This window comes from Aplysia californica, unplaced genomic scaffold, assembly GCF_000002075.1.
Source record: "Aplysia californica isolate F4 #8 unplaced genomic scaffold, AplCal3.0 scaffold00001, whole genome shotgun sequence".
In the NCBI taxonomy this organism is placed as follows: domain Eukaryota; kingdom Metazoa; phylum Mollusca; class Gastropoda; order Aplysiida; family Aplysiidae; genus Aplysia; species Aplysia californica.
In genome coordinates this window covers 3,956,178-3,966,931 of record NW_004797271.1, presented here as the reverse complement: position 1 = coordinate 3,966,931, position 10,754 = coordinate 3,956,178, and the positions used below count along the sequence as shown (strand labels likewise).

At 40.7% G+C, this 10,754-nt stretch overlaps 1 protein-coding gene across 1 annotated transcript in view; it reads left to right on the top strand.

The window, feature by feature from the left end:
• The window catches only part of LOC101863146, a 30,068-nt gene extending 19,612 nt beyond the window's left edge, over window positions 1–10,456 (top strand). Inside the window, exons 11-12 of the mRNA XM_005088937.3 lie at window positions 1,980–2,143; window positions 5,977–10,456. Coding sequence (XP_005088994.2) covers window positions 1,980–2,143; window positions 5,977–10,234 — 4,422 coding nt within the window. The 3' untranslated portion in view covers window positions 10,235–10,456. The remainder of the gene's footprint in view (window positions 1–1,979; window positions 2,144–5,976) is intronic.
• Window positions 10,457–10,754: the final 298 nt, after the last annotated feature.

Here is a 10,754-nt window from a genome sequence, read left to right as displayed (position 1 = left end):
CTCTTCTTGTTCATTAAATTAAATTTAAAATATAAAAAAAACCCCCTAAAATTCATTGGAAACAAATCCAAGTAGACCGAGGCCTATCTAATTTATTCTGAACATCGCGACATAACGATCTTTGAAATGCCATCCTCCCCCGTTCGGATCACGGGGCCGCCATTTTCTTGCCTGCGCGGCGATTTTGTGTCATACTTACGAAAAAATTAGATTTAGGCGATTATCTCACATCATGGAGCAATTTAAAGATTTATTTATGCTGAAAGTGAAACAAGCATGGATAATGACTGACATTTCGTGATATTTGGGGAAGATAAATCGCGTTTAAGACTTAGATTTAGCCTCATTTGGTTGTTCACGGGTCTTATTTGTTCGACCTGCGCAAAGTCCGACCGGAGCACGACAGACATGAAAAATGCGTTTTTCAAACTTAATTTAACAATAAATGTTAGAAAATGAAGAGAAGTGATGAAACTATGGCCTAGAACTGGTTAAAAACTTCATTTTGGACAAATACTGTGAGATCGTTGTGCCGTGAACGCAAATTCCAGTTTGTTCACCCGGTAGAATACGAGCGACGGAAACCCGGATGATCGTGAATGAATAGCCGTAAATCTTTTAAAATCAGTTTTTCTTGTTGTTTTTTTTTCTATGCAAATTATGGCAGTTATGATTAAAACATTGTCAAACATGTTTAATGACAACTAGGACTAAAAATATGCTAAAACTAACAACATTTAGAATTACGTGAAAAAGCGACAGACACATGCCGACAATGCAGGCGATTAGGATTTTTTCAAATATTTTTTTTAAAAATCGTGATTAATTTCATGTTTTTAATGCCAAATCATACTATTATCATTCTAGAACAAATTCTTAGCAAAATTAACATTAAAAATTATGAAAAAAATAAATTAGACTCTCCATGTGTTCTGTTTTCAAGTAAACATTGTCTGTTGTCATTCCATGGGTCCAGGAACTTCACAAAACCACAACTTTCACAAAAAGTAAAAACTCACAAAAATGTTGCTCTCCCAGCTTCTCGAAACTTCACTCTACGATATCAACTAAAGATGCACACACACACAGGTATCCCATTTCTGAGAAATTGTTCAGAATACAGAAAGTGCCATTTTGCCCTCTACTGTGTTTTCCGCCTTATATATTTTATTCCGTTCCACGAGTAAGTGCAATATGTAGTAAGAATGCTAGAAAAAAATCGTCTTTGAATAGGTTTCTGCCCAGGACAGGGTGTTTGTCTTGGATGAAGGTCATCAGGGTTGATGAGATGGATGAAAGAGGAGCAGGGTATCAGTTATAAGCTGATCAGGTTGCAGAAATATTTCTTCTCGTTTCACTGGCTACTGCATGCTGGTCAAACAGAAAGGGTTTGCTTGAAAGTGTACCAATTTGTTGTGGTAGTGGTCATGCCTTCCTTGATCTTACCCCCTAGCGATGCTCGTCATCCTCATGAGGTCCAGCTATCTTTGTCTTCTTTCTCTACTTTACCCGTTTTTTTACTGCTGCACTAATCTGGCATATCGTGTAGTAAATTCCTTATGTGATAAAATGCAGGGGTGGGGTGTAAGACAGTAAGCTACTACATATACAGTTGAACCTGCTAAGGGTAATCTGTACAAACGACCCCTACCCTTGTGTTTTTTCATTTTTATGGCACTGTCCAAGCCCTCCACCTGTCTAAGACAACCACTTTCCCCTCCGGCAACAGGTGGCTGTCTTGGACTGTTACAATTGTGCATATACCTATCCTGCCTACTTCTGCAGACCAGAGAAAAATTCAGTTGACATTTAGGGTTAGAATCTCTGGGGTTTTTCCCCAGCTGGCCTCGCTTCTTGTTCAAGAAAATTCTACTTGCAAGTAGTCTACAATGTGCCGGAAATTTTTGCTTTGTCAAGGTTTCAGTGTATTTCTTTTTGTCTTGTTTTGTTAAGACAATGCCCATTTGTGTCTTCCACAGCATGTGAGTGGTGAGGAGCACAAAGCCTTTATTCGTGACAAGTCCAATTATGAAGGACTAGACAAGGCTATTGGTATCATTCCATCAACCATCACATTTCTGCAGTCGGTATTACTTCAGCATTGTCTACGGAAACAGTGTGATCAGATCAGTTCTGATAAGGGGTACGTAATCATTTCCTTACTTTTGCTTATATACAAAATGTAATTAAAACTGACTTCAAGGTTATGTTGTGTCATTTATGTGAGGAACCCCTCATAATTTCAGACTTAAAATACTTAAACGAAGAAAAAGAAGTTTAGATAGTTTCAGAATGCTGTCTTGTCTGCCAGGGTATAAAGAGCGTAGAGCTTGCTGTTGAGCGGAAATTTGTGCAATACAAATGCTATTTATTATTATAAAGAAAAATTCTTGTGTTTATAGTATTTGGAGGTTGCACTTATTTTCGCTTTTTTTCCCTAATTCTTTGCACTGTGATAAGGGCAAAGTCCCATTCAGGTCAATAGATTCAGTGTGATTGATGTTATCAAATGCAAATCAACTTAATAAGATGCAGTTTTGCAACCAGTATCAAACCCGCATACTTTTTACAGAGCTGCCAACCGCATGCGAAAATTATGTATATTCTTACGGGTGTTTTTTTTAACTTTTGTACGCTTATAAGACTTTTTCATATATTGTACGTCTTTTTCATGTCAGCCGCGTAGCACTAGGGTTTTAGATTCCATATTATTCTTCTGCTTGCCCCGCAAATTTCTCTTGCATTTACCGCGTGAGCTGTGCTGCGGGTACGAAGTGGGACAAATGTGTGCGGGACGGTTTGCTTGTGTCTATGTACCGCTATATTTCTTTGTATCTATCATCAACACATTAGCATCAGTACTAACATTTCCCCTGTTCATCCAATGAAATTGCAGCAGATATTACTACTCATGACCCATTTAGACGCTCATAACCCATCTAACAACCCAAACATCACTTTCACATGTTTTCAGTGAGCTTGTTTCTACACAGTATTATAAAATTTATTTGTTTAGATCTGATTAATTCCATATTTGTGATTTGAAAGTTTTTAAAGTTTGAAAGCAACTGATTGAATAAACTTTCGGAAATTGGACAAACTCTCTGGTATTGGGAGATACAAATTTTGTAAGCACAGTAGTCTCCACCTAAACGCACGCCATACAAAAGCAGACTTTGTCATATGGCGTTTTTTTACTGTATAATTTAGATGTCTCCCTCCGTAAAAAGCTGCGACAACGTAGGACTACCGAAATTTCGTAGCAAAAGATCCGTACTCGCCTTCGTATCGTCCAGTACTAGTATAAGTTATGGATATTTACGGTAATTCTCTTGGCAATAATATAAGTTAATGTTATAGAAACCTGCCAGATTGCGCATTTCCTGCAATCGGCCATTATTCCACTATGCCCCATGTGTTCATTGCGGGTTGGTCGGCAGTACATTTTTACCTGTGGATTGATCAAAATCTGGCAAACTTTTTGTGCCAATTTTCTCCTTTCTATCATTCACTCATTTCATCTGTCTGTCTTCGGATTGTTGCAGTGGCTGGAAAATCTGCACGTTGATCAAGTAAATTAATCATAATAATAATAATAAATAGCATTTGTATAGCGCATGTCCCCGCTCAACAGCAGGCTCTATGCGCTTCACACTATATATTATTACCCCAGCAGACCATAGAACATTCCGAAACATTCTCAGCTTCCCGGGAAGCATACAGTGCAAGCAGCTGATTAAGCGCTCAAACACTAACAAACTGACAAGATCTTTCACTGTCTATAGCCGGGTACCCATTCCCACCTGGGTGAAGTGAGGAAAATTCGTGTAAAGTGCCTTCCCCAAGGACACAACGTCGGGCCCACGACCTTACGGTTGCGAGTCCGAGAGCCTATTTGACTTTTGATCTTAGACAGAAAATTACTGTCAGAAAGAAACTTTTCTACAAATTTGTCCAGATTTAGAGAAATGATCAATACGAAGTTTCTACGGCACGTTAACACGATAAGGGTCGCCATGAAAGAAATTTATTCTAAAACCAGCCTAAAACTACTAAAGTCAAGAATAATTCGAAGTCATGTTCCGAGGTTGTGACATGTGACATTCAGGCGTGAAAATTAAGGAAAATAAGGGTATACGCCGGGTAACTGTATTGTGAAGGTACATCTCTATTCAATATTCCCAGGTTTGCCTTTTATCAATGATGTGACGACAAATTAATTGAATTATAGTAGCAGTGGAAGGGGAACCTGTTTTTAAACATTGCCTTCAGTGGAAATATATTATGCAGATCTTGGTGAAGAAATCAAACAAGACAAAATGTTGGTAAAAAAAATAAATGTTATGGTTTGCAGGCAATCTCTTCAAACAAGCTCCCAAATGCCATTTTCAACCCTTTAAAAGCACTAAATTTCAATTTCTTCGGGCCTTCGCCTCCTGAACCCCCAGCAGAATTTTCTTTACTTTTCTTCTTCAGCTGGTGGAAGCACTGCTTCATGTAATGTTAAGTTAGACCTAGGCCTATGATGCGCAACACGCACGACTGCTGTAAAACACTAGATAGGCCTTTTAATGATTAAAGATTAGTCAAGATAGCCTTATCAGCTATGCTCGAAGAATTTATTACGAACTTTTTTGACAAATCACGAGAGAAATGTTTCTCTGAATATAGAGATCTGTGATTCTGATGTCGACCATATTACGGCCGGGGGTGGTCGCTGTCTCTTTGACTATCACCAACAGTTTCTTCTTATGCTATCTGTTCCAAACTTTTTATGGTGCATGCCATTACATTGAGTCTGTCTTTCTGCGCCCCCCCCCCACCCCGTATTCTTAACCGCAGTTGGGGAATCCTTCAGAAAACAATCACGTGTCGTCGCATTTTCGGCCAAAATGACCCACACCCTTCAAGGGAGATGACTAGAATATCAAAGCATGAGATGACTGCGTCTCTTCCTCCCTTTGCACAGTTTCACTTAAGGGGAGGAGCGACCCTTGATTTTGCAGATTTTGGGTCAGGCTATGCAAATTTTCTGTTGGCTGATTTTTCAAGATCAACCAGTTTTTTTTCCAAAAATAGCATGGATACATTTGAGAAAGTGTTTATTCTCCACGTAAATTGCCTTTAAAAACATGACGATGGGTTAATATAGTGAATTTTCACAATAATAGTTTTCGCAAAATGTAATTTTTTTGCCGTTTTTTCCCTACTCCTTCCTTAGTTTTCATCATTTTGAGATGAAACTTTCAGGAAACATAGATGGCAAGGCTGCCACCAATGTAACAGAGAGATATTTGCGAAAACAAAAACACTTTTCCATTGGCAAGCGATTACGCAACCTAAATTTTTAAAAAGTTTTTTATACTTTGGGAAAATTCTCATATATTTTTTTCTTTTGCACTTATTGAAATAAGCTTGCTGTTACTCTGATAGGGTCTAGTTCAGGTATACTCTCACCACATTTGGTCAAATTTGGTTGGTAAATAAGAAATCCTTAGGGATTTGAAATTCATTGTTTATTTTCAAGATGGCGGCCGTTTCCATAGTAACCGTTGTTGCTGTGCCCAAAAAAATGGCGCATCAAGAGATTTTACTATGCTTAACTTATATGTGTACTTAGATTTGATCTTGGGCAACAGACATAGAAAATGGTCCTCAAGGGTAGCTCCTCCCGTTAAATGCACTCCGTATAAATACACGCTGAAGAGCCCTCCCGAGCACCGTGCGTTAGGGCTGAGACTACTGTATAATTTTTTTATGACTAAGGCGCCGAAACTTATTATTTAAGATCTTCCTCTTTTTTTTTTAACCTAATCTTACTCTTTTTCACCATCAATTGTACTCTTTTTTACTAAATGTGGGTTGGCAGTTCTGCTCATTACCAGCACTATTTTTTTTTCTCAAAGTACATTATGACAATCTCTGTAAGGATAAATTGTCACATAATTTATTCTGGTTTGTTTGTTTTGTTCTCAGCCAAGAGGATTTTGCCAGAAGTATTACCCAAGTTCCTGATCCTCTGGTTTCCCCTCTGACAACGGAGAAAACTGGAAATCCTTCTCTAGGAGTGGCCATAGATCTACATACCCCACAGCCTGAGGTGTCACCATCCAAAGAGCAGCTGACAGTGACTGATCTCGATTTTGTCTCAAATGTGGAGGTTGCCAGTGCAGATGTAGCTGTTAGCCCCAGTGCTGTGGACCGCCCTCAAGCTGTGGTTATACGCAAACCAGTTCCCAGCGGACTGTTTACATCTCCAAGGAGACGACAGCCTACGCCTTCCAAAAAACCTCGGATGCAAGAGTGCTCTTTAGTGTTTAGGGATTCCCCGATGGCTAGTTTACAACCATCTTCGTGCAATAGCAATGCTAGTTTTCTTTGTGATGACAATGCTTCTCTGTTTTCTCCCAGTATGTCAAGGACTTTCAGTCAGAAATCTCCTGGGGCAGAACAGAGGAAAACTAGTTCAGTGAACAGGTCATTAACCAATAGTTTGGAAGTAGGATCTAGGAACATGAAAGCACCTGATGATAAAAGTGCTCCTGTCACCCCGTGTCCCGGCCAGAGTGAGGACTCTGGAAACAGTTTCAGTGTGAAGAATGATAAAGAGAAGAAAAGTGAAAGTTGTGTACCTGAAAACGCTAACCATCTCAAGGGTAATACTCGACTAATTATCTCTAAAAATGACATGCAGCTGGCGAGTCTTAATAAGAGCTTGCAGGAAGATTCCTGTAAACTTCCTTCTTACAGGGTTGAACCTGGGGAAACTGCACCATCTCCAAGCCAAAATAACCTTGGTACTGTACAAAGTGGTGTTAAGTGTATTCCGAATAATAGTACAGACATTGGAGAAAATGCTCCAAATTTCCTAGCCTTAGAGAAGTTTGAAATTCAGGTTGAAAAATGCTTATACGACCCTTCTAAAACTTCTCCTTCTAGGCAGTTTGAAAACAGTGCAGATGTAGATACTATACCTGTTGTTCCCACCATTGCTGATAGAGTGAAGCAAAGAACCAGAAATCCTGACGTGAAAACTGATGTAGAGGGAAAATCCTGTATTGAAGTACCAGATCAAATTACTGATTTCAAGCCAGAATGCAGTGTGAATGAGAGGCAGGCTGATGTTACTGAAGACCAAGATATGCCAGTTGTTCCAAGGATGACAAGGAGTAATCCCAGTAAAGGTAACTTACTTGCAGAAGATGAGCACCTTTCAAAGAATACAGAAGTACAAAAAAGGGTTCCCTCCGAATCAGCCCCACAAGAGGATTCAGATAAAGAGATGGAAGTCGTGGAAAAGACTGGTGATGGCGATCAAGACAGACCTGAGAAGTTGGTGCCCGAAGCTGAAGAAGTACAGTGTGAGAAATTTTGCCAACAAAAGAAATCAAGAAAAAGCAGGACAGAGAGGAGAAAGTCGCGTAGTTGTAGGCTGTCGCTATTTAAGGGAAGTACTCATACTTCCGTAGCAGAGACAGAAAAAGATAAGTCTTCGCCAGAGACAGCTGATGTAAGAGAAAGTCATTCAAAGGGTAGGAAAAGTGAATCTGTCAACGTTGGTATTAAAAAGGAAGCTGGAAAGACTCCCCGCGTGCAATGTGATGAAACCAAGCCAAACTGTCAAACAAGCTCTTCGTCTGATGATTTCATTGCTAAGAGTGTTACAAAGAAAAGTAGGTCATGTAAACTGTTCAACCATGAAGGCTGCTATGCCAATAGCGGTGAAGAACTGGCTATACAGGAGTTGGGTATTGTAGTGCCAAACATTGCAGATAGGGTGAAGCGGAGGAATCGTACGTACTTATCAGAACTGTCAGCTGATGATGGGACGGGGGAAGATAGTGCTTTCGAGGATGTAATGTCTTTCACAGAGAAAAAAGGTTGCAAGTCGAAAAAGGCAGATGTCTCCGTGAAATCTGTCACTGAGGTCAGTGCTGATGCAGTTACCTGTCACATATCACCAGAAACTATGGATGACCTGTCTGCATTCGCGTTGGAGGCTTCCCGTGACAGAACTGGTGTTGCTGACCATGACAAACAGGGAGCAGGTTCTTGTGTGGTTGTAGTGCCCAACATTGCAGAAAGTGTTAAGAAAAGGCGGTCTTGCACCCTGTTCAATCACAAGGGCCAGTATGCCAATAACGGGGAAGGCGAAGAGGTTCTCGGTCTCGAGGCTGGGAATGATGTGGACAAGATGTCTCCGAACTTCCATTTTGATGATGACTTCTTGAATATTCCCAAGAGAATATCCGCCTTGAAGAGCAGTAACATCTCTACTGCTAGTGAGCGTGAAGAGGGACTGAAAACACAGGGTTGTGGTAGGTTAGGTACTAGGAAAGATAAACTTTCAAAATATGGTGGGAACACAGCTGTTGTGATCAGGAGGAAAAGTTCATATTTTCCTGCTTATTCTGTTAAAGGTGGAGAGGCCAACTGGGCAAAGTTCCGCTCAAACCGAGACTGGTGTGTGGGAGAGGAAACGACGCAAACTGTTGCTAATGACAAGGGGATATCTCACAATGAAAAATCTCGTAGCACCGTTGAAAGTTCAAAGGACTTTCATGATACTTTATTACAGAAATTAGCTGGAGAATGTGTGCCTAATTATGATAGTTCTTGCAACAGTCCAAAAGCTTCTACTGTGAAAAGGAAAGATAGTGTAAATTCTCCCCGTGCAAAGCTTGCAGAGAGTCCAAGATTAAGGCTGCGACTGAGGAGAGAGCCGAACAATGCTGGATTCTCCTCCACTATTCTAGAAGACGATGTTGTCATCAGTAGTTTGAACAGTGAAACTGAAAACTCGATTGAAGAGAAAAGGCTAGTTAGGGATGATAAGAAAACAAGAAGGCGAGAAACAAGAAAAAGTAAGTCTAAAAGGAAGCAGACAGTACCTTCACAATCTGCCACCAGTGACACTGGGTCTGTGGATTTACTGCCTTCTCCGCCCGTTCTCCGAGGCAGAAAGAGGCACAGGACTGGCTCACAAACTCCAGGGAATACAGAGGAAAGTGTTGATTGTAAGCCGACTCAGTCTGAAGAAGCCAAAGTGCTTTCAGATTCAAAGCGTGCCTCAAAGAGAAGAAAACTAGACTTTGAGAAATCAAGAAGTGAGCGTACCTGTAATGTGGGTTCTAAAGTAGCTGACTGTGGACAGACAAGTGGGGAGGATTTGAAAAAAGCTACTCATATCTCTGATGAAGTGACTGAAAATAAAGCTGGCTCACCTCCCTCTCCTCCAGTCTTACGGAAGGGAAATGAGTCGTCCACTCCCAAGAAAAATGTAGCGAATGCTGAGGATAAGGAGAAAGTCATTGAAGAAAGTGTTAAAGGGAAAGATATTTTGTTGTCTGGTAAGAAAGTGAAACTGAGTGACAGTTGGAAGCTAGTGTCGGACAGGAGTGTGGCCAAGCTTCTTGAAAGCGAGCAGGACGTGGCATCCTTTGATGGTTTCACCGGGTCAGCCCATGACCTTCCGTCTGACATCACGTACACTGAAGCCTCAGAGGTGGAATTCGGTGCTTCAGAGAGCAAAGACTGGCTGTTGACGGAGAACTCTACCATTTGTCATGAGGGGACCACTCGGACAAACTGCACAAAGACTAATGAAGAGTGTGGCGAGGATCTTCTGGAAGGGGCCCCTGCGAATGACTTTGGCGACCTGCTCAAGTTTGTCCCTTCCTTTTCTTCCCCGGGCAAAGCTGGGACTGACTCCTCGTGGGGTGATATATGTGACACCTATCTTAGTACTTCGATTAATCTACGCTACACGCCGTCCACCAACTGGACTGACACTACACGCAGTCCTCGACGTAGAGGGCCAATGTCTCCGTTCACGAGTCCCAACATTAGCTTTAGCCCAAAAAGGGTCAGAGTACCAGACTGTGACAAGAGAACCCCTAAAAAGTCCTGTGTCCGGGAAAAGATGTCCAATGACTTAAAGTCAAAAGACACCCAGAGTAAATGTATAGAGGCCCTGGACACGTTCACTCCGGTTAAAAGTAGGAGCAGAGGTGACGATTCTGTAGGCTCGTCAATACAACAGGTCGATGATGTTGTATCTTTTAATTACATGAGCCCTCAAAGACTGAACTTTAGTCCCATTAAGAGTCCTGACAAAAGTAGAAGCATACCAAACAAACCTAATTTTAGCCTTCTTCCAGAAGTTGTGAAAAGTCCAAATCACAAACAGAGGCTTAAAGTAACAAATACAAGTAAGCCTGTGCTGTCAAAATAGATGGGAAAGCCAAACAGGGGTGTGCAAGCCTAGACCCCTTGGCAATTGTGTGTTTTAGTTTTCAGGCTAGTGGTTATTGGTCAGTAGAACAATTGCTCACATGTTTCTTACATGGGCCATAAATGGGTTCATACTTTTGTACAATTATGTATATTTGAACAGTTTCGCGATAAAACATAATGTATTCATTTTTCCGGTCTTAAGAAAAATGAAGATTTTTGTTCTTTGTCTATAATTTACTAAATAATCTTGAGCAACTTTGGTTTTAAAGTAAACCCGATGTAACACTTAGTTGATGTTTGCTAATTGATGAAATCTTTGTTGGATTCTTATCCTTTTAATTGATGAGGTCTCCACACATTTTTGACAAAACGCGACATATCCACTTAAATACTTTAAGGAAGGGAAAGAATTGCCGACAAACTTTTGTAGACCACAAGCAAAGTCGCGTGACTCGAGGAAAGAAGACTCGCAGAGGATATGTTGCGGTTTGTCAAAATAGGTCTGCTGCTTTTGTCTT